This window comes from Acipenser ruthenus, chromosome 3 (genome assembly GCF_902713425.1).
Source record: "Acipenser ruthenus chromosome 3, fAciRut3.2 maternal haplotype, whole genome shotgun sequence".
Taxonomy (NCBI): Eukaryota; Metazoa; Chordata; class Actinopteri; order Acipenseriformes; family Acipenseridae; genus Acipenser; species Acipenser ruthenus.
Window position 1 is genome coordinate 60,704,909 of NC_081191.1, and position 23,391 is coordinate 60,728,299.

The 23,391-nt window shown below is 42.7% G+C and overlaps 1 protein-coding gene across 1 annotated transcript in view; it reads right to left on the minus strand.

The window, feature by feature from the left end:
- The window catches only part of LOC117435386 (leucine zipper transcription factor-like protein 1), a 49,929-nt gene extending 30,463 nt beyond the window's left edge, over positions 1 to 19,466 (minus strand). The window contains exon 1 of the mRNA XM_059021105.1: positions 19,390 to 19,466. Coding sequence (XP_058877088.1) covers positions 19,390 to 19,466 — 77 coding nt within the window. The remainder of the gene's footprint in view (positions 1 to 19,389) is intronic.
- Between the last annotated feature and the right edge of the window lie 3,925 nt (positions 19,467 to 23,391).

Consider the following 23,391-nt stretch of genomic DNA (forward strand, 5'->3'; position numbering starts at 1 on the left):
GTATCCCTCACTGCCCATCCAGCAAGTCATTCCTGTTGTGGTTCTGCTAAAGATGAATCATGGTGTCCTGCCTGAGGCTCTGGCAGGCCGTCGCTCAAATCCTCACCTTCAAAGGCTGGTACATTGCGATTGATAGCGATATTGTGCAAAACAATACAGGCTAGAAAGTTGCATGCTCATAGTGGTTCCATATGCAGGAAATTCAGAGAAGCGAATTGTCTCTTAAGCACCCTGTTGATGTGTTCTATTGTGCATCTCCTGTTAGCATGTTTATTGTTGAAATACTGCGCTGCTGTAGTAAGATTGGTATAAGAAGTCATTAGCCAGGGTAAAGATGAAATGTTTTCATAATTACCACCGGCCTTTTTTTAAGTTAAGCTATATCATCAATAATGGTTTTAAAAACTATTAAGAACTACTTCAAAACATTATCAAAAAAATCCAGTTAAAAGTAATCTCGATCACAAAATACAGGATTACAAAACCCAGAGCATTTTTATCCAGATTACAAGTTTTGAAAAACCAGCTCCTGGAAATCATTTCCAGCTGCACAGTGTAAATCAGGGGTGTCCAAAGTTGACCCCTCCACTCCTGGTCTTTGTTCCAGCCCTGTTCTGAATTGTTTAATTAAACCAATTAGCCCTCCATCCAGATCCTGTAGTTATTTTTCATTATTTAGTTTGGTTAGAGGACAGTTTATTTGATGTGAATAGAAAGTGCCACTGAAACTAATTTACCTTGTTAGTGTTACTTGCTTGAGTGTGGGGAACCTGCGGTGCAGAATGAAAAAAGTGAAATTTTACCGGTGACGTCAGAGAGAAAGAGAGAGAGAGAGGGAGTGAGAGGGATGGAGTTTGTGGTGAAACAGGTTTAGCCTTGTTACGAGTTATCTGCACATTGATCCTTCCATTTGTTTTGTCTGAATAAACTTGCCATGTTCTTGTGAGGTGGCCTGCTTGCATTTCACCCCCGTCTGGTCTGTTTTTCTTTCGAACCCTCTTACAATATCATTATCTGGAGTGAAATGGCAGAGAGCACTTACTGGAAGGTATACCCAATATTTCACAATATCTCAGAATGAAGAAAAAAAAGACTGCAACTCGCAACATTTGCTCATCGGTTATCATATCATCTTAGTCGCAAGTAAGTTGATCTTTCTATTCAACGTATTTCTTTCAAATGGTATCAGAAAATGAAAACGTGTTTGTCTGAAAAACTGTCTAGCTTAGTGATTTAACTACAGTGTATACTGCTAGCATTTGCTGTTAGGAGTGTTAAAACCTAAGCTGAAGAAATCTAAAGAAATATCAAATGCTAGATGTGTTTTTTTTTGTCACTTTAAAATGTGTAAGCAAGAGTGAATCAAATAAATACATATTATTTTAAAAGCACTGTACACTTTATAACCCATCTTCAGCAACACTGATTTAAAAGAAAACTAAAAATGGAGGGTTTTAATTATCCCTCCCGTCCCTCCAATAAACCGTTCAAATTAAAAAGAGCCTGGTGTGAGCCCTCCCAACCAGTACAACAGCACAGTTTTTGCTCAAGAGCCAACTTCCCAACGTTTCGGTATGTTTAACATACCGTTGTCAAGGTAAAGCTTGAAAACAGTGGAGGTACTTCTGGATGCCATGGTAACTACACTCACTTATTTCTATTTAAATATATTAAGTTGTTTGTGATGTCATTAACTACATAGCTAATGATGCAACAGTCTACTATTCCTTTCTATTGAAACCTTCAGACATCATGGTATTGAGTCTATTTATCCATTTATCTTTTCTGTATTGGTTATTATGTAATTTTATTTCTTCTAACACTACAAATTGTACAACTACAAATATCTGTATCTCCAAATAATAGTTGATCTCTTTTTATCAATCGATGGGATGGGACAGGATTTTTTTTGACAGGACAGGATGGGACAGGAATTTTTAAAAAAAAAGTTACGGGAGGGAAAAATTTGGACAGGACAGGAATGGAAATGATTACTCTTTCATGGGATGGGACAGGAACAGGAACATTTTTGCCAGGACAGGATGGGACAGGACTGAAGTTTCATTCCTGTGTCACTCTCTAATGTACAGTACAGGTAGGCTTCATTACTGCAAATTGTTTCCAGCAAAGAACTCAAAGTATGGATGGTGATATGCAAAGTATGGATGGCAAATCTGGTCAGCGTTTAAAAAAAAAAAAAAAAATCCCACTTTGGCTCTACATCTGGATGCTGCTGTTTTTTTAAGCAACGTTGCATTGTTTGCTGACTGACAGAGTTCCAAGCATGCTTTAGCAAGCGCACAGTACTTCAAACAGACATTTTATTTACACTGCATTTTCGTGCTGATGCGCATCGCTTTTCTCTTTCCAGCCATGCTTGCTGTTGCAGTCAGTGCTGTTTTTTCAAACTGTAAACCAGACACTGCGTACAGGGCTCAAATAGCCAAGGTACAGTACAGGGGTAATCGCTCAGTAACGAGGTGCAAACAGCTGATTGATTGATCTGTCAAGCTTTTAACAGTAAAGTGCTGCCTTTTGTATTGAAATATATGTGAATGACAAGGTAACGAGGTGAAAACAGCTATTTGGTGGACTAGTAAGAGCGATTACTGCAGTAAATAGCAGTGCGTTTTTTATTTAAATCTATACAAATGGCACATAACGAGATCCAGACAGCTGAGTTTGCCCAAAATATACTGTGTGCTTAACATGGTATAAACAATGCCGTTGTTATTGAAATCAATGGGAATGGCAAATGGCAAACGCTATTTGTCCGATATAAATGGCTGCCCAAAATAACCCTGTATGGTGTAAGTGGTGGATACTTCCTACTTTTGAAACTTACTAGTCCTGATGTGAATTGTTGGAATCAACAACAGTAGTTGGGGTCCCTTAGTAAACGCTCCTATTATTATTATTATTATTTATTTCTTAGCAGACGCCCTTATCCAGGGCGACTTACAATTGTTACAAGATATCACATCATACATTATTTCACATTATACAGATATCACATTATTTTACATACAATTACCCATTTATACAGTTGGGTTTTTACTGGAGCAATCTAGGTAAAGTACCTTGCTCAAGGGTACAACAGCAGTGTCCCCCACTGGGGATTGAACCCACAACCCTCCGGTCCAGAGTCCAGAGCCCTAACCACTACTCCACACTGCTGCCCTATAGATCGATCAATCACCTGTTTGCTCCTCGTTACTGAGCGGCTACTGAACTGTGTGCTGAGAAACTGACACTGACAGCACCAGACAGGATGACAGAGGGAAAATTCTTATCTTTGTCACCTTGCCGACCACTAAGCTCCACCTGAAATTGACACAGATGACATAAATATTATTTTTATTTTATTGTTCATTACATGTGTTGCTGTTTACAAAAATAGCTGGCTAGTTTGTGGAGTTGGGGGTTACAGCCTGTGAGTGATTAAATAACGATAGGTTGTGGATGCAACCCCGGTTCCCTGAAAGAGAACATAACCATCAAGGTATGGGATATTGCTGTCAGGCAGTAGCGATTGGCTGAGCTTTATAGCAAAGTTGCCGATACGCCTCTGCGCGAGCTGCCACGTAAGCCCGCCCCCCTGGGAGCTTACTATACGCAGCGCGCAGAGACTCTCTTCCTCTTTTGCTCTTCAGGCCGTGAAGGCTTCCCGAGCGACCTCGCGGCTTGATGGTCATTTTCTCTTTCAGGGAACCGGGGTTGCATCCGCAACCTATCGTTCCCTTTCAAGTCGAAAATAACCATCAAGGTATGGGAACAGTATACCCAAGCCGTCGCGAGGGAGGATTCTCGGCAGTAGGACAGACTTACGTCATAACACAACTGCGTAGGCAATACAACTACGCATATGTGGAGCTGCGCCTCAGCGTCTATGCTCGCAATGACACCTGTCCTAAGGTGGAATAGTGAACACCATATTGTCAACCACTCTGTGTCCGCATCCTGAGGCATCATAGAGTGTAGCACAGATGCTCCAAATAGTGGAGCAGAGGAATCCAGTACGTTCAACCGGTAAAACCTCATGAAAGTATGCGGTGTAGCCCAACTGGCTGTCGCGCAAATGTCAGACACCGGCACCCCTCTAAAGAGGGCCCAGGATGTCGCCATACCCCTAGTGAAATGCGCCTTCAACTGCCCTCGTGGCGGAAGGCCTGCAGATTCATAAGCTAATTTAATAGCATCCACTATCCAATGGGAAAGGCGTTGTTTAGACAGCGGCTGACCCAAAGATCTAGAACCATGGCATATGAACAATTGTTCTGTTTGCCTCACAGTCGTTGTACGGTCAATATAACACCTCAATGCCCGCACGGGGCAGAGCATGTGTAACCGCTCTTCCTCTGGGGAAGAAAAAGGAGGAGGATGGAACGCCATCAACTCGACTGGTTGGTTCATATGAAACGGGGATATGACCTTGGGTAAAAAGGCTGGATTTGGGCGCATAGAGACCTTAGAACCGTCTCCTGCGAAACGAGTACATGATGAATGCACTGACAGTGCATGTAACTCGCTCACGCGTTTGGCTGATACCACTGACAGCAAAAACGCAGTTTTTATAGACACCAGCTTCATATCCACGCTGTGGAGAGGCTCGAACGGTGCCTTGGTAAGGGCTTCTAACACCACGTCAAGGCTCCATGACAGTAAACTGGTCGTCCTTGGAGGCCGCAAATGTCTTGCGCCTTTCAGGAACTGCGATGCCAGAAAATGGCAACCTGGTGATAAACCGTCAATGCGTACATGGCAAGCCGATATGGCGGCTAAATACACTTTAAGTGTAGAGGGAGATTTCCCTTCATCTAACAGTTTCTGTAGAAACTGTAATATCACTGCCATAGGGCAGGATATTGGGTCATGGCCCTCTGCCAGACACCAATCCTGAAACAACTGCCATTTGTACGTGTATTGCAACCTAGCAGAGGGTGCTCTGGCGCTCTGAATGGTCGAAATCACTGCCGTAGAAAGCCCTAGAGCTGACAGGCGCTCCCGCTCAGGGGCCAAGCCCATAGCTGCATGAGCTTGGGGTTCGGGTGCCAAAGCCCTCCTTGGGCCTGGGACAATAGGTCCGCTCAAAGGGAAAGCTCCCTTGGGTGACCGTGCAGCAACTGCACCAGGCTCGGAAACCATATCCTCCGAGGCCACCGAGGAGCAATCAGGATCACTGTCACTTGCTCTACCCTGACCTTCTCTAAGAAGGCGGGGAGTATCGGAATCGGCGGAAACGCACATAGGAGCCCTGGCAGCCATTCGTGAGCCAGTGCATCGACTCCTAGGGGGCTGTCGAGGTCCCTCACCGAGAACCATAGGGGACAGTGCGTGGTCTCTCGCGAAGCGAAGAGATCTACTTGCGCTATGCCGAACCATTCCCAAATGCGCTCTACCACCTGAGGGTGGAGACGCCATTCCCCCGCAAGAGGGCCTCCTCTGGATAGGAGATCTGCTGCATAATTGACTCTGCCCGGTAGGTGAACCGCACGCAGAGAGGTCAAACGCGGTTGTGCCCATAGCAACATCCGTGTTACCATCCGGTGAAGGCGAGGGGACCGAAGGCCGCCCTGGCGGTTGATATACGCCACAACCGTGGTGTTGTCTGACCGCACTAACACGTGCTTGCCTAGAAGCACTGGCAAGAAGTGCCGAAGGGCGAGGTCCACCTCTCTGAGTTCCAGAGCATTGATGTGGGCTGACCTCCAGGGTCCTGACCACACTCCACGGGTCCCTGAGCTGTTCCAGACTGCTCCCCAACCTTGGTTGGAAGCGTCGGTCGTGATAACTTCCCTTCGGAAGATGGGACCCAAGCGTACGCCCTGGCGGATGTTCGACTGAACTTTCCACCAGCGCAGAGCTTCCCAGCAGGTTCGGGATACCGTCAACCTGCGGTGTTTGTCTCTCCGCGGATGCAACGCGAAGGCATTGAACCAGGCCTGCAGAAGTCTCTGGTGTAATAAGCCCAAGGGAAGGGTTTGCGAGGCGGCAGCCATCAACCCCAGCATGCGCTGACACAGCTCCATGCTGACTGTTTCTCTCAACCTGAATAGGGAGAGACACCGCTCCATCGAGGCAACTCTTTGTGTCGACAGGGTCGCTTCCATGGACACTGAGTCCAGATGTAGACCCAAGAATTCGGTCTGTTGGCTCGGCACGAGGCGGCTCTTTTCTGAATTGACCTTCAGACCTAGCCACTGAAGATGGTCTGTAACCATCATTGTGTGCTGTGCCAACTGCTCTTTCGACTGCGCGCAGACAAGCCAGTCGTCCAGATAGTTCAGCAGTCGGACGCCTTGAACCCGCAAGGGAGCTAGAATGGCATCCATACATTTCGAAAAGGTTCGAGGAGCTAGTGACAGGCCGAATGGAAGGACACAAAACTCGTATACCCTGCTCTGAAATGCGAAACGCAGATACTTCCTATGACCCGAGCAGATGGGAACGTGAAAGTACGCATCTGTCAGGTCCACGGTGGTGAACCAGTCGCCGTGTCGGACTGACTGGATGATGTGCCTGTGCGTAAGCATCCTGAACGATAACACCTGCAGGTATTTGTTCAGTACTCGCAGATCTAAAATAGGGCAGAGCCCGCCGTCCTTTTTGGGCACCAGGAAGTATTTGGAATAGAACCCCTGGTCGATCAGAGCAGGGTCTACTTGTTGAATGGCACACTTCGTGAGCAATGCCTGTATTTCCACATTCAGAGCTGAGGACTGAACCGAGTTCTTCACTGCAGTTACCACCACTCCCCGGAAAGGGGGAGGTTTTAACCGGAACTGAAGGGTGTACCCAGTGAATATAGTTTTGCGCACCCAGATGTTGTTGGTGCATTGTTGCCAGAACTGGAGCTGTGGGACAGTGTAGGGGTGGGTTAACAGCTGCCTGGAGTTTTCAGGGCTGTTTTGGCTGCACTTGTTTGCAAGGGGCCTGGCCAGAGCCACGAGGGCGTGGCCTGCCACCTCCTCTAGGGCGCCACCCTCCGCGCTGCGGTCTTACAAACGAGGGTTGGCTGCGCGCTGATGGACCTGAAGAGGAGGTCTTACTACCCTGTGGTTGCGCCTGCTGCTGTGGCACTGTCCTGCGCCACTGATGTTCCTGAGGCCGCTTCAGCTGGAACGGCTTATTTGGCCACATTTTTGCCATTTGCTGCGACGCCTCCGTCGCCTTGATGGAGCGTTGCAGCATCTCCTCCACCGCCGGACCAAATGTGTGTCCCAGTGTAATTGGGGCATCCAGCAACGGGGCCTTGTCAGGTTCCTGCACTCTCGCCTGCGAGAGCCAGAGCTGCCTTCTGGCCACCACCAGAGACGTGATGCTCCTGCCCTGAGCCCGTGCGTTGAGCTGGGCCAGCTTCACTAGAAGCTGACTAACCGTCCCCAACTCGCTTCTGAGGGCCGCAGAAGGCACTCAGGCAGGTCTCTAATGAGCGCCGCTTGGTAGACTGTCAGCTGGCCACATTTGACAGTTTGACCGCCTCCGTGGCCGCAGCGTACCCCTTTTTTAGGTGTAGCTCTGTGGTCCTGCACTGCTTATTGGGGCATGCAGGATCTTTTGTCAGCCCCAATAATGTTGGCGTCTTCACCAACGCGGCGAACGCATCGTCCACCGGTGGGAAGGACGCCAACCCAGCTTCACTTGCCCCTTGCATGCTAAAGGCTGAGGCCTTGCAAGAAGTCACAGGGGCAGAGGCCGGAGCCCCCCAGGTGGACTGCACCTCTTTAATAAAGTCTGGGAATGCCAGAAGCATCCTGGACTGATGGGGCTGGGCTGAAGGCGACTCAAACAAGGATCGCCGTGGTAGTTCCACCATAGGCCACTCGATGCCCAAGTGGCGGGTTGCTCTCTCCAACACAGACCACGTCGGGTCATCGGTGTCCAGCACCTGGAGCTCAATGTCCTGCTCAGAGTGCTGGGAGGCTACCTCAGCCTCTATACTCTCCCCTTCCAGGACGTCAGATGCGTCTCTGGAAACTGCATCGATATCCCACTCCCTTAGAGGTTGCACTGGGAGGGTGACGACTGGTGCAGGTTGTGGAGGGGCCACTGGCTGGCTAGCAATGGGCCCAGTCGGTTCTTCTGGGACTCGGGGCACCACATTTGCTAGGGACATGAGGATGGACTGCTGCCCCATCATAACCTCTCCGTCCTCTCCGTCGAGGCGATCTGGAGTGCGACCTAGACTCCCGACGGGGGCGTACCCTACAAGGGGAGGGGCTGCGTCTGGTGGGGAACCTCTGACCAGCTGTTAGCTGGGAGGACGGGCTCCTGGAGAGCTGTAGCCGCCCTGGCGGCATCGCCGTAGACGACGGCGGGGCAGAAATGGTGTGGGATGATCCCGAGGAAGGAGAGTGCCCACCCACTGCTTTCTTCGCCCTTTGGTGGAGGGTGCGTGCCTGGAAGCTAGCACAGAGACGGCAAAAAGCCCTATCCGCCAACGCGGATGCAGCGTGCTCTGGCCCCAGACACATCACACAATCATCGTGCGGATCGCTGGCAGGCAGCTTTGCCTGACAGGTCACGCAGCGATGAAAGCCCAACATCTCCGTCGAGCGTGGCTCAACGAACGCCGAAGGTGCGTCGAGCGCAGAGCGCAGAGCGCCGAGCGTCGAAGCGCCGAGCATCAAGCACCGAGCGTCGTGCGCCGAAGCGTCGAGCACCGAGCGTCGAAGCGCCGAGCACCAAGTGTCGAGCGCCTAAGCGTCGAGCGCCGAAGCGTCGAGCACCGAGCGTCGAAGCGCCAAGCACCGAGCGTCAAAGCGCCTAAGCGTCGAGCGTCGTAGGTGCGTGCATCGAGCGCCAAAGCGTTGAGCACCGAGCATCGAGCACCGAGCGTCGTGCGCCGAAGCGTCGAGCACCGAGCGTCGAAGCGCCGAGCACCAAGCGTCGAGCGCCTAAGCGTCGAGCACCGACGCGTCGAGCGTCGGAGGTGCGAGCGCCGAGCGTCGAGCACAGAGGTCTGAGCGCCAAAGCGCCGAGGCGTCGAGCACCGAGCGTCGAGCACCGAAGCGTCGAGCACGGAGTCTCAAGCGCGGAAGCGCTGCACCAAGCGCCGAGGCGCTGACGCCACGCGGAGTGCGAGTACCAAGCGTTGAGACGCTAGCACGAGACGCCTAAGCGTCAGCTGATCCACAGAGCGGAGACGCTAGTGCTGGTACAGTGTCTGATGCTGATTAATACTTACCTAGGTGCTTAAGGGAGTATGTGTTTGGTGGTCATCTTCCTAATGGTGAAAAAAAGTTATTTTTATTTATTTTTTGTTCAGGACGCTGCAGCAACACTATATAGTGCTTAGTGACTGTAAGTGCAGGCCGTACAGCTACCACGCGGTAGGGATGGAACACACCACAGTGGATTATATATCCAATCGCTATTGCCTGACGGCAATATCCCATAACTTGATGGTTATTTTCGACTTGAAAGGGAACTATGAATTACTACCTACAATAATTAATGTACTCACATACATACATACACGATCTTCACTAAAGTCCCAATTTAAAGACAACACGTTTCACTGCAGCCCTCAAGATTAAATTGTTAGCTAGGTGGCTGCATTTTTTTTTCATTAGCAGTGGGAGAAAACCACTTCAGTAAGTATAGTAGAATCTGCCAGAACTGACGAAAGCTGAATCTACTAGGTTGGATAATAATGACAGCATTAAAAATACAAAAGAAAAACAAGGGAAACGCACATCTTTTCAAGAAAGCTGAGGGACCTTGTATCAATGGATTTGAATATGTGAAGCATCAGTTTTTTAAACACTGCAATAATATTTCTAATTGTGTGCCCTTTCGTAAATGAGGCCTATGAACACTAGAGTGAGTGTGGCATAATGCAGATTTAATGGGACTAGGTATGAGAATAAAATAGGATTTCTGGAAACGCTGAGGTTTCCCCACAACTGAAATAAGAAAAGTGTGTTTTAAAAAAAGTAATTTCAGCTTCCAATCACTTCAAATATGCTGACGATATTGTAAACAACACCAAGGTACTACAGATAGTAAGTCCCAAACTTTTAACGTGTTACTGTTTATAGGCAACAACTTTATTATGAGTATATTATGTTATGTTTTAAGCAACATTGCGGTAATTGTTTATTTATTAGTTTTAAAATGTTTAGTAAAATAAATAACTTTAGCATAACAGAGGCAGAAGTGTTAAAGGGACTAGGAGCTCTTAAAATAAACAAATCCCCTGGGCCGGATGAGATCCTCCCAAGAGTACTCAGGGAAATGAAAGAAGTTATTTACAAACCGCTAACCAAGATCAACAGTTTCTTGAAACAGGGGTTGTACCGACAGACTGGAGAATTGCAAATGTAATACCGATCTACAAAAAAGGAAACAAAACTGAACCAGGTAACTACAGACAGGATAATTGCAAAGCTATGACATGGTTTATTTAGATTTCCAGAAAGCCTTTGACAAAGTCCTGCATAAAAGATTAATTCACAAACTGAACGCAGTAGGGATTCAAGGAAATGCGTGCACATGGATTAGGGAGTGGTTAATATGTAGAAAACAGAAAGTACTGATTAGAGGAGAAACCTCAAAATGAGTGAGGTAACCAGTGGTGTACCACAGGGATCAGTATTAGGTCCTCTGCTATTCCTAATCTACATTAATGACTTAGATTCTGGTATAGTAAGCAAACTTGTTAAATTTGCAGACAACACAAAAATAGGAGGAGTGGCAAACACTGTTGCAGCAGCAAAGGTCATCCAAAATGATCTAGACAGCATTCAGAACTGGGCAGACACATGGTAAATGACATTTAATAGACAAAGTGTAAGGTACTGCACGCAGGCAATAAAAATGTGCATTATAAATACCATATGGGAGATATTGAAATTGAAGAAGAAATCTATGAAAAATACCTAGGAGTTTATGTTGACTCAGAAAAGTCTTCATCTAGACAATGTGGGGAAGCTATAAAAAAGGCCAACAAGATGCTCGGATATATAGTGAAAAGTGTTGAATCTAAATCAAGGGAAGTAATATTAAAACTTTACAATGCATTAGTAAGACCTCAGCTAGAATACTGTGTTCAGTTCTGGTCACCTTGCTATAAAAATGATATTGCTGCTCTAGAAAGAGTGCAAAGAAGAGTGACCAGAATTATTCTTTATTTAAAAGGCATGTCATATGCACACAGGCTAAAATAATTGAATCTATTATTATTATTATTATTATTATTATTATTATTATTATTATTATTTATTTCTTAGCAGACGCCCTTATCCAGGGGCACCAGTGCCGGTACTCAGGCCATGGACAACAGCGCCCTCTGCGAGCTAAAAGAAAAAAAAAACATCTAAAATAATAAAACTGGGCACCAGTGCGGTGTTTTCAAATAAAACTTCTGTCTCCCGTGTGTGTCAGTGAATTGCCCACCACCCTTCCACAGACACCTTAAAGGAAAATTATTCGGAACCGCTGTATTCATCCCACCCCTAATTTATATTATATATATATACACAGTGTCTTGCAAAAGTATTCAGACCCCTGACCAATTCTCTCATATTACTGAATTACAAGAGGTACATTGAAATTTCATTCTGTTTGATATTTTATTTTAAAACACTGAAACTCAAAATCAATTATTGTAAGGTGACATTGGTTTTATGTTGGGAAATATTTTTAAGAAAAATAAAAAACTGATATATCTTGCTTGCATAAGTATTCAACCCCTGAGCTGTGGAAGCTCCCAGTTTACACCGATGAAAGAAATTGCCCTAACGAGGACACAATTACCTTACCACTGGCCTCCACCTGTGTTATAACCGAAGAGCGTTATAAACGGGGGAGGGGCTGGGGGGCACGGTGGGACACAACACACATCTGACTAAAATAAAATAACGCCCTAACCATGCATGCAGCACCATGTAAATCAGCACTATATTTTTTACAAAAAAAAAAAGTTAATATTCCTACTCATGGTTCATTTTAATTAGCAGTTTTTAAATTATAAATAGCCTGGTTAAACAGCAGTCGGAAGTTCAGTTTGAAGCGACAGACCAGCAAACCGAGTGCGAGAAGGAGAGCAGGTCAGGAGAGTGGAAGTGGGAATGGGCTCACCCCAGGTTCGGCTGCCAGAGCGGGGCTGAAGCGTCTTGTCTCCCCGAGAAAGCCGCAGCTCTTCTCGCAGCAAAAAAGTAAATACATTAGGAAAGATGACCACGTAATAGGCCTAATATTTATTTAGTTATAAAACAAATGCTGAATAAGATGCCTGTGTTATAAAGTGCCAGCGCAGCTTTTCTTCAGTTCAGCTACTGTATCAAAAGGGAGAGACAAAAGCATAAGTTAGACCAAGAAGTTGCTTACAGTTTGAACAACACCGGTATTGTATTTACTGTAGAAATATTGCATGAATCACTAGCATACGGAATTGGGGGACATGCTGTAGGAGCGTTCTATCCGAGGTGCGTTATAACCGAGAGCCTTATAGCAAGGGAGTACTGTATAAATATATGTGCTGCACTGATGAGCCCCAAACAGGGCGAAACATGTCTGCAGATCTGTACTTGGACTTTTAAAATGCTGTGAATGTAAAAGCCTTTGATTGGCTCTTGTAATGCTGAAATTTGAGCTCTTGACAAGATCTATTTCCTGCCAAAAGGACCTAACTGAAATCACAGACTGCATTGAATAAAGTGTAAAAACTATAAGACACAACTGTAGAATTTTATTAAATTTAGTGCCAGAAAGACCTAAGTGCACATACGCCCTATTGGCACAGAGCACTGCATTGTGGTTTAAGTCACCTGACAGTATATATGACAATATAGCTGAAAAGATAAACCAGAAAATGCACTGTACAAAAAAATATGCAACAGCGGAGGATATCGTACTTAGTTTAATGGAGGATTCAGAAGTTTTATCAAGTGAAGAATCAGAACCAGACATTGGAAATGAAGGACAAGGTAATGCATTAGTATTTTTCATAGTATTATGCTAAGTATAATTCATTACCATATTGCTGCATGGGGCCTGTCTTCCCACTGGGATCTTCCTGTGCACTTTAATGATGAATTTAAAGTTAAGTGTCATAAAATAATAATACAAAATATTAATTACATTAAGTATTAATATATTTGATTCTGAATAGAAATTAAGAGTGAATTATTTATTTATGTATAAGAAATTGATTTGCTAAATTAAGCCATTTTTATAATGTATAGGTTACTGTGATACAGTAAATGTACAGTTGTAGTCGAAAGAATTCAAATGAATCGATGCTAATCGGTGATTAATTTAGTTTAAAACATTTTTTTTTAATTAAACTACACTTATTTATCAATGATGTCTTTTCAGAGTTTGTTGAACACTGATTCAGCCTAGAGAAAATTATTTCTGTCTTAACTCAGTTCAAAGAACTGGAATCTTTACAGTTTTCTCTAGACTCAATAAGTGTTCTACAAACTGAAAAGTTATGAGGAGATTAATTAACAATATTTATTAAACTAAATGGATCGCCAAATCACATTGTTTCAAATAAAGCGTGTGAATACTTTAAACTGTGTACTGTAAATGTGTTCAGATACAGATTTATACATTTTACAGCATAATACAGCAAGAACCTTTAGACCAGGATCCCTTGGAGGAGGCACATGAAAGTAGTATGGATAATAGAGATGACATCTCACAAGGAAATGGTGCCATTCCATTAGATCAGCTTGGAGGAAGAAAGAGACACAGAAACCCAGAAAACTGGAAAAAGAATTGGTACAAAGAGCAGGCCAGAGCTATGTAAATACAGCCAGGAAAGTAAAAAAGAAAGACTGCACGACCTGCAAATATAAGTGCAATTTGAATTTTCAGGAGGCAGACAGGCAAATTATTTTTGAAAGTTTTTGGGGTATGACTGACAAAAGTAGGCAAAAAGATGTCATGCTAACCACATCTTCAAAAGTGAAAAAAAACAGTGCACAACAAAAGCAAACTCCAAAACGCAAAACACACTAGAGTCTGTCACTCTGCAGGGTAAGAAGGTTAGAGTTTGCAATGACTTTTTTCTTAAGACCCTTGACATCTCTGAAAGGTTTGCGAGGTGTCCTTTTACCAGTACAAGTCGTACAGGAATTAGTAATCACAATGCACAAGGTAAACATTCTCCACTAAACAAAACTTCAGAAGACAGAAAGAACAAAATCCGAGAACACATCAATTAATTCCCCAAAATGGAATCACACTACAGTAGAAAAGATCCTCAGCTCAGAACCTCGGAGTCACCCTGGACCCCTGCCTCTCTTATTCCCAGCACATCTCCACTATGGCACGCACTTGCCGATTCTTCCTGAGCAACATATGAAGAATCCAACCCTTCCTCACCAACTACGCCACCCAGCTCCTGGTCCAGGCCCTGGTACTCTCCCACCTATACTGCAACTCCCTCCTGGCTGGCCTCCCTGCGTCCGCCACCTGTCCGCTCCAGCTCATCCAGAACTCCGCTGCTCGCCTGGTGTTCTCTCTGCCTCGCTTCTCCCGCGCAACTCCACTGCTCCGCTCACTCCACTGGCTCCCGATCACCGTTCGCATCCAGTTCAAGATTCTTGTACTAGCCTACAGATGCCTTGACCAGACTGCACCCAGCTACCTCCAGACCCTCATCTCTCCCTACACCCCCACTCGACCTCTCCGCTCCTCCTGCACTAGAAGACTGGCTCTACCTCCTCTACGCTCCCCTGCCTCCAGAGCCCGCTCCTTCTCCACCCTTGCCTCGCAGTGGTGGAATGACCTTTCTACAGATGTCAGAACTGTCCGGTGCCTCCTCAAGGCTCACCACTTCAGGCAGCACCTGCAGAACTCCTCTTTTTTTCCCTCTGGACACTTATCACTCTTCCTTAAATGTGCTTTACTTGCTCTTATCTGCCACCTATTTTACTGCATTTAATCCTGTACTTTAGAGTACTGTAATCTGCCAAGTGTTATTTAATCTGTAGTATTTTGTATTTAATTATATCCTGATGTAACTATCACTGACACTCTTATCTGCTCTGTTATTGAATCGTATTTTGTCATACTTGTACTTGCTAGAACCAAAGTCATTGTATTTATCTTGCTCTTAATTGTATTATTACTTGTACTGTGATTCTTGAAATGTATTTTTGTTTACGACTGTAAGTCACCCTGGATAAGGGTGTCTACTAAGAAATAAATAATAATAGAAATAATAATAATAATAACAATAATAATAATAATAATAATAATAATAATAATAATAATAATAATAATACTAGAGGCAGTACCTAGAAACAACATTACATTTTAAAAGAATGTATGAGCTGTAAAAATGTGAAAAGGAATGGAAGATCACACCAGAAAAGGAGCATCTATATAGAGAAGTGTTTAACACAGAGTTCAATCTGGCATTTCATATGCCTAAAAAGGATGCTTGCAAATTTTGTGAGTGGTATGAAAACCTCACAGACAATGAAAAAACAAGTCACAAAGATGAATCAGACTAGAAAATCTCAAGCAAGAGAACATAAAGTAAGAGATCAAGCAAAAGCACAACAAACTTCATCACTGAAGATTGTCACTTTTGATTTGGAGCAGGTTTTGACCACACCCTGGAGCAATGTCAGCAGTTTGTATTATTCCCGCAAGCTCAGCACTTACATCCTAACAGTTTATGAAGTATCAGATAAACAGGCTCATTGTTTCATGTGGCATGAAGCAGAAGGGGGCCGTGGATCTTCTGAAATCAGCACCTGCGTTTTCAACTACCTGTCTGCATTAAATTCAGACATAAAGCATGTTATTCTTTATTCTGACACTTGTGGTGGCCAAAACAGGAATGTTGCTTTTAGTACAATGTGTTTACATGCAACACAGCAACTGTAACTTTCTGTAACTGACCATAAGTTTATGGAATCTGGTCATAGTCAGATGGAATGTGATAGAAGGAGGCTGTATGGTCCAGTGGTTATAGAAAAGTGCTTGGAACCAGGAGGTCCCCGGTTCAAATCTCACCTCAGCCACTGACTCATTGTGTGACCCTGAGCAAGTCACGTAATTGTAAGTGACTCTGCAGCTGATGCATAGTTCACACACCCTAGTCTCTGTAAGTCGCCTTGGGTATTTATACTTTACTTAAGTACTTAGGATACTTGGGATACTGGTACTTTTACTCAAGTATGTTTGTTTAGAAAATAATGTACTTTTTACTCCACTACATTTCCCAGAAGCATCTCGTTACTCGTTCTTTCAGCACACTGACTCGTGCGCTGGCAAGGATTCTGATTGGGTAAAGCAGAGCCGCATGCACAAAGTGTCTGCTCGCTTTGATGACATAGTACGGGGATGACGAACCTATGAGAGTTGTATTTGTTGGCACGCCAAGTCAGCAGCTGTTTGCTGGTTGTTGTTTTTTTTTTTTTTCCCCACCCACAATCAGAGCTGAGTGGCACTTTAGAAAGCCAGTCAGTTTGATTTGCAAGGATGGCCCCGCCCCCAAGTAATTGAGCATTGCTGAATGTAGCCGTTATTATCTGAATGTTCTGTTCGACTGTTTATGACTGTTTTATGCTGTTGTGCTGCACTCTGGAGCCAGGAGGAAGCAGACAAAAGCAGTAAGTCTGTCCATATCTAATTGTGGTCAGCTATGGAGGTGTCAGCGGGACTCACAGGGTCTGGGGAGGAAGAATTTTGCTTACCGTTATCTCCTGTACTATTCATACTTCACACTCCAACACAATGTAAAATTGTCGGAGTCGGGGAGCCTAAAAAACCCTGAATGACATACTCCCGAGTGAAAATATATTCACTCTCACATACAGTACTTGTATCTCAGACGATGTTTGATGCTCTGTTTTTTTAATGTAATCTTAACACTACGGGGGAAATGCAGTTGTCAAACTACGTTGAAAAAAAACAGCATAATTTATTTTGAGACATTTGTTGGGTTTTTTTTGACAGTTTTTTTTACAATCTGCTTTTCTCCCACTGTATGAAAAAAAAAACACCAAAAAACCCACAATGCCATAAAGTATACTATCTACTACTAGTTATTTTACAAAATGTAAAAGTAGTAGATATGTTTAAGGAAGTAAATATATCACAGTTGAAAAAAATGAAGGTACACCAGTAATGGTTGTGTGCAACTGCAAACAAAAAAACTAACACTATGGCCAGGGTCACCGGTGCAGCGCGCCAAATGAGCAAACTTTTACATGTAGTGCATTGTGATTGTTTCTTTTAATGTATTCATGCATTTCACTGTAGTGTAGCAATACTGAAATATTAAAACTTTTTTGTTTTGTTGGTATGTGCTCAATAAAAACTTAATTACAACAACAAAAAAAATCTATCTGACTTGTGTTTTATTTATGGATAAAGGTTGTGACTAAAATTTAAATTCCTGATTTGAGATTTCAATGTATATTAGTATAGGTGTGTGTAAAATAGTAGTGCCCCCTGATGAATATACTTGGTGTGTAACTCAGGGTAACAGCAGATTTCCATGGGTAGAATTTAAGGGCAGCTACTTTTTACTTCTGACACTTGAGTACTTTTAAGATATGATACTTTTGTACTTTTACTCAAGTAGTTTTCTAGAAGGATACATTGGCTTTTACTTAATTACACTTTTACTTTTTCCAAGTAACAATACTTTTACTCAAGTAACACGTTTGAATACTTTTTTCACACCTGGCAATAACCTCTTTTAAACGATTAAGATATTTGTCAAGGAGCTTTTGGCATGATTCTTTAGTGATTTTTGACCATTCTTCAACGCAAAATTGTTCCAGTTCATTCAAAGTCCGAGGACTTCTCTTGTGCACAGCCTTCTTCAATTCATACCAAAGATTCTCAATCGTATTTAGATCGGGACTTTGACTAGGGCATTCCAGAACCTTGATTTTATTCTTCTTTACCCATTCTGAAGTAGATTTTGATGTGTGCTTTGGATCGTTGTTGTGTTGGAATGTCCAGTTGCGCTTTAATCCAAGTTTTGTAGTGGAGGGTTTCAGATGATTGGCCAATACCTTTTGGTGTGCTATGGAATCCATTTTACCATTATTATTATTATTTATTTCTTAGCAGACACCCTCGTCCAGGGCGACTGTTGCAGCAGCAAAGGTCATTCAAAATGATCTAGACAGCATTCAGAACTGGGCAGACACATGGCAAATGAAATTTAATAGAGAAAAGTGTAAAGTATTGCATGCAGGCAATAAAAATGTGCATATAAATATCATATGGGAGATACTGAAATTGAAGAAGGGAATTATGAAAAAGGAAGTAATGTTAAAACTTTACAATGCATTAGTAAGACCTCACCTAGAATATTGTGTTCAGTTCTGGTCACCTCGCTACAAAAAAGATATTGCTGCTCTAGAAAGAGTGCAAAGAAGAGCAACCAGAATTATCCCGGTTTTAAAAGGCATGTCATATGCAGACAGGCTAAAAGAATTGAATCTATTCAGTCTTGAACAAAGAAGACTACGTGGCGATCTGATTCAAACATTCAAAATCCTAAAAGGTATAGACAATGTCGAGCCAGGGGGCTTCTTTGACCTGAAAAAAGAAACAAGGACCAGGGGTCACAAATGGAGATTAGATAAAGGAGCATTCAGAACAGAAAACAGGAGGCACTTTTTTACACAGAGAATTGTGAGGGTCTGGAACCAACTCCCCAGTAATGTTGTTGAAGCTGACACCCTGGGATCCTTCAAGAAGCTGCTTGATGAGATTCTGGGATCAATAAGCTACTAACAACCAAAAGAGCAAGATGGGCTGAATGGCCTCCTCTCGTTTGTAAACTTTCTTATGTTCTTATGTTCTTATGACTTACAGTCCATGTATTGGAACTAAATTTCGTGTGCCATTAGAGGAAAAACAGCCCCAAAGAAGGATATTACCACCTCCATGCTTGACAGTAGGTATGATGTTCTTTTCTGTGTATGACTCACCATACTTTCTCCAAACGTAATGACTATCAGCGTGACGAAATAGCTTGATTTTTTGTTTAATCAATCCACAAAACCATTGACCAGAACTCATATTCATCATTCAAATGCCGTTTTGCAAACTTTAAGCGATTGTCCTTGTGACGTTTTCCTAAGAGTGGCTTTTTCCTTGACCTGTGACCATTGAGACCTTCACAATGCAATACTCGACCTATGACTGAAATGGAAACCCCAGTCCCACTTGTTGCCAATTCACTTTGAATATCTTTGGCAGTCAATCTCGGATTGTTATTAACCTTCCTCATAATTCTTCTACTTATTCTTGGTGAAAGAACCTTATAGAAACAATAGTTGAAATTGCTATACTCAAATGCTTGGAAATCTTCTTGTATCCTTCTCCAGATTTATGACAATAACTACGTTTCTGCAAATATATATATAGGAAACAAAACAAAAAAACCCTCACCTGCTGTCTTTTAAATCTTGAAAGCAGGAGTCCACAGTCTTTAGCCTGAGAACTCTTCTGGAGCGAGCAAACCGCATATAGTTGATGACTTCATTTTGGTGATGCTCACTGAAGCCAAGCTCTGCCAGTGAAGGTAAGAATCAGTGACATGTTTTTCAACCTTGACTTTAATACAGTAAGTGGCCACAAGTCATGATACAGGTTGAGGTAAACGTTACAGACCACAGAAGGGATTAGGCCTTATTTGTACATTCAATTTATAAAGTGCAGATATCCTGCAAATATGCTCTATCTTGTCCCAGAACTACGTACATCCAAATAAAGAATTACACGTTTAGAAATCCCAGAAAACCACATTACTTTCAATTACTTATTATTAACTAGGCATGTTAGATAAAGTTTAATTTCCTCACTGTTTAAATTTTAACATAGTGGGGCGTTTTTGTAACCAAGAAAGCCCTTATTAGAAGCCTTCCATTAGGGTGCTGTTGCTTTCTTATGATACGATGCAGCATTCGTGTAGATGAGACTACAGGTGTGCAACATGTATGTGTACAAATTATCTTGGTTAAACACTTAGCCTAAACTCTAAACTATTAAAATCCCTATCATTAACCTCCCTATTTAAAAATAAGTTTTTTTTTTGTCCTGTTTTTTTTTCTGCAGCAAAATGAAAAGAAGTCCCTTTGAGAATATGAAAACTGATTTTTTTTTTAAATTATTTTATTTTATTTTTAAATCACCAGGACAGTGTGTCAACTCCTTTCATTGCTGTGGGCGTAATGACTCACGAACGACTGCACAGTAAACTATATAGTTAAATCAGTCCCTAATACATGTCAAACAGAAATACAGTCGTGCATTAACTGTGTAACAATTTTTTTATTTTTTTTTGGTTCCTGGGTAGTAAGTGTTATTTCCTAATTGCTTATGCCTCAAAAGTATAGAAAATGGCTATTATTCCCCACAAACTTTGCTTTTGTGACCAGGACAGTGATATTTTGAAATTTACCTATTTTCCAGAACATTCCAGATAGATTCAGTGCTGAGTAAACTTGGAGTAACTTCTAGAACTTTCTAGAACTTTCCAGTAATATAAATAGTAGTATAAATACAGGGGCCTTAAGCCCACCAGTTCAGTTTAGTTCCAGCTGCCTAAGTGGATACATATCTAAATTTTTCTGAGATGGCATCAAGAGGCTGCAAGCATCCGGCAGACACATTTTGCTATGTCTGCGGCCAATTTATCAAGACAAGAGCGAAAAAGTACTCCGTGGAAGCATCTGCTAAGATGTGTGAGGCCTACAAGGCATATTTCGGCATGCCTGTCGGGGATCAAGACAAACCCTGGGCACCTCATTTCACCTGCGAGCACTGCAAAAAAACTCTGGAAGGTAAGATGGAGAATTGTTGCTCGGAATTTTATGTTATAAAATTTGTTATAATTTTTTAAATTGTAAAAGTTTTTAATTTTAAAATGTTTTACAATTTTCAATGTTATTGAAAAAATATATCATATATGAAAAATGTTGCGAGAATCTCTTACACATTAGTCATGGGTGAAATAAATGTATTTTTGTAGGATGGTACAGAGGGGAAAAGAGAGCCATGAAGTTCGCTATCCCAAGAATTTGGCGGGAACCCACTGACCACTCAAGCAACTGCTACTTCTGCATGGTGGACCCTTCCAAGCGGACCGAGTTCTCTGTGGGGAGGAACAACGTCAAGTGGGAGCCACTGGTGGACCCCTGGAAGGTGCTGATGCCACCACTGCACATCAAATTGGGCCTTATGAAACAATTTGTCAGAGCTCTAGATAAGGAGTCGGCAGCCTTCAAGTATCTTCAAGACTTCTTCCCTAAGCTGTCTGAGGCAAAGGTCAAAGCCGGTGTCTTCGTCGGACCACAGATAAAGAAGATCCTGGAGTGCAATGAATTCCCCAAGAAGCTCACTAGTAAGGAGAAAGCGGCTTGGAACAGCTTTGTCGCAGTGGTTCGGGACTTCCTGGGCAATCACAAGGCCGAAAACTATGTGGAGCTGGTTGAGACTCTGGTGAAGAACTACGGCACAATGGGCTATAGGATGTCCCTCAAAGTCCATATCCTTGATGCTCATCTTGATAAATTCAAGGAGAACATGGGAGCGTACTCGGAGGAGCAAGGCGAGCGCTTCCACCAGGATATACTGGACTTTGAACGCCACTACCAAGGACAGTATAACGAAGACATGATGGGAGACTACATTTGGGGGCTGATTCGTGAAAGTGATTTACAGTATAATTGTAAATCTCGAAAAACTACTCACTTCTAAATCTTTTGTAGTCATTTTTGTATTACTTTAGTATAAATACATGTTAATTTGGATTCATATGTTGTTTTTTTCTGACTTTATGTGAACAAAAAGACACAAATTCGCCCGTTTTCTCATTGGAAATAGGTCAATTTCAAAATATCACTGTCCTGGTCACAAAAGCAAAGTTTGTGGGGAATAATAGCCATTTTCTATACTTTTGAGGCATAAGCAATTAGGAAATAACACTTACTACCCAGGAACAAAAATTGTGTTACATAGTGTAACTTAAAGAAAGCGATACTTACACGCCCTCTAGTGTGCAATCTTTAGAACAGCAATAATACAGTTTGCTTTTTTTTTTTTTAATCAAAGCAATGCTAGATATGACGGTCAAGTAAATATGTAACTGTTAAACTACAATGATTCCAAGTTTAGAAATGCTACACAAATAATGCATTTATAACACTACAAATCAATCTGGTTCAAACAAACTAATATTACTTCTGGTTATTTATGCACGCCTGCGAGTTGGGTTTTGTTACCAAGCACTAGCTATTTGGGTGGATTTCCATACTTTTCTTGGTAGTAGTTACCATTTTAATCAATGGACAGTCTGTTTAGTGGTCAAATACTCTGTTTCGTTCAATGCACTCCAGGTATGTTGCAGTTTATTTTGCAACAGTTCGGATTCTTTCAACGTTTTTTCATCGATTTTGGTCTGTAACCTGACTGTCTCTAGCTAGCGCCGCTGCACCTGGAAACGAAATACTTTGGAAACTGGCTGCTGTGCAACTGGTACAGACGTCATGAAATCCATGCAAAGACTGGAACTGGAGTTCTTATCTGGATCACAAGAAGATCGGTCCCATTTTCAATCTAAAACAAACCACCACAAATTTCACAAAACTAAGAAGGAACAAAAGGGTACATGCAGCAATCTTTAATTTGTTTAAAATAACAAATTAAAAATGCTGCTAAAATGATTTTGACGTTTTGTTGGGAATACATTTGTTGAGTATTTACTATTCAATTATTATTATTGTTGTTGTTGTTCATCTTCTTATCATGATGATGATGATGTCATCCCAAATCATTACAAATAATTGATTTACTATACATAAGAGCATAAGAACATAAGAAAGGTGACAAACGAGAGGAGGCCATTCGGCCCATCTTGTTTGTTTGGTTGTTAGTAGCTTATTGAACCCAGAATCTCGTCAAGCAGCTTCTTGAAGGATCCCAGGGTGTCAGCTTCAACAACATGACTGAAGAGTTGGTTCCAGACTCCCACAATTCTCTGTGTAAAAAAGGGCCTCCTATTTTCTGTTCTGAATGCCCCTTTATCTAATCTCCATGTGTGACCCCTGGTCCTTGTTTCTTTTTTCAGGTTGAAAAAGTCCCCTGGGTCGACATTGTCAATACCTTTTAGAATTATGAATACTTGAATCAGATCACCGCGTAGTCTTCTTTGTTCAAGACTGAATAGATTCAATTATTTTAGCCTGCCTGCATAGGACATGCCTTTTAAACCTGGGATAAATCTGGTCACTCTTCTTTGCACTCTTTCTAGAGCAGCAATATAACAGGATTAACTACTCTGTTAGTATAGTTATATGAAGTAGAGTTTGATTGCAACCTAGTAGACATTGGAAAACATGTACCTGCATCCAGAAGAGGTCACACTTTATGTTTTAGTCAGGGTTCACGGGC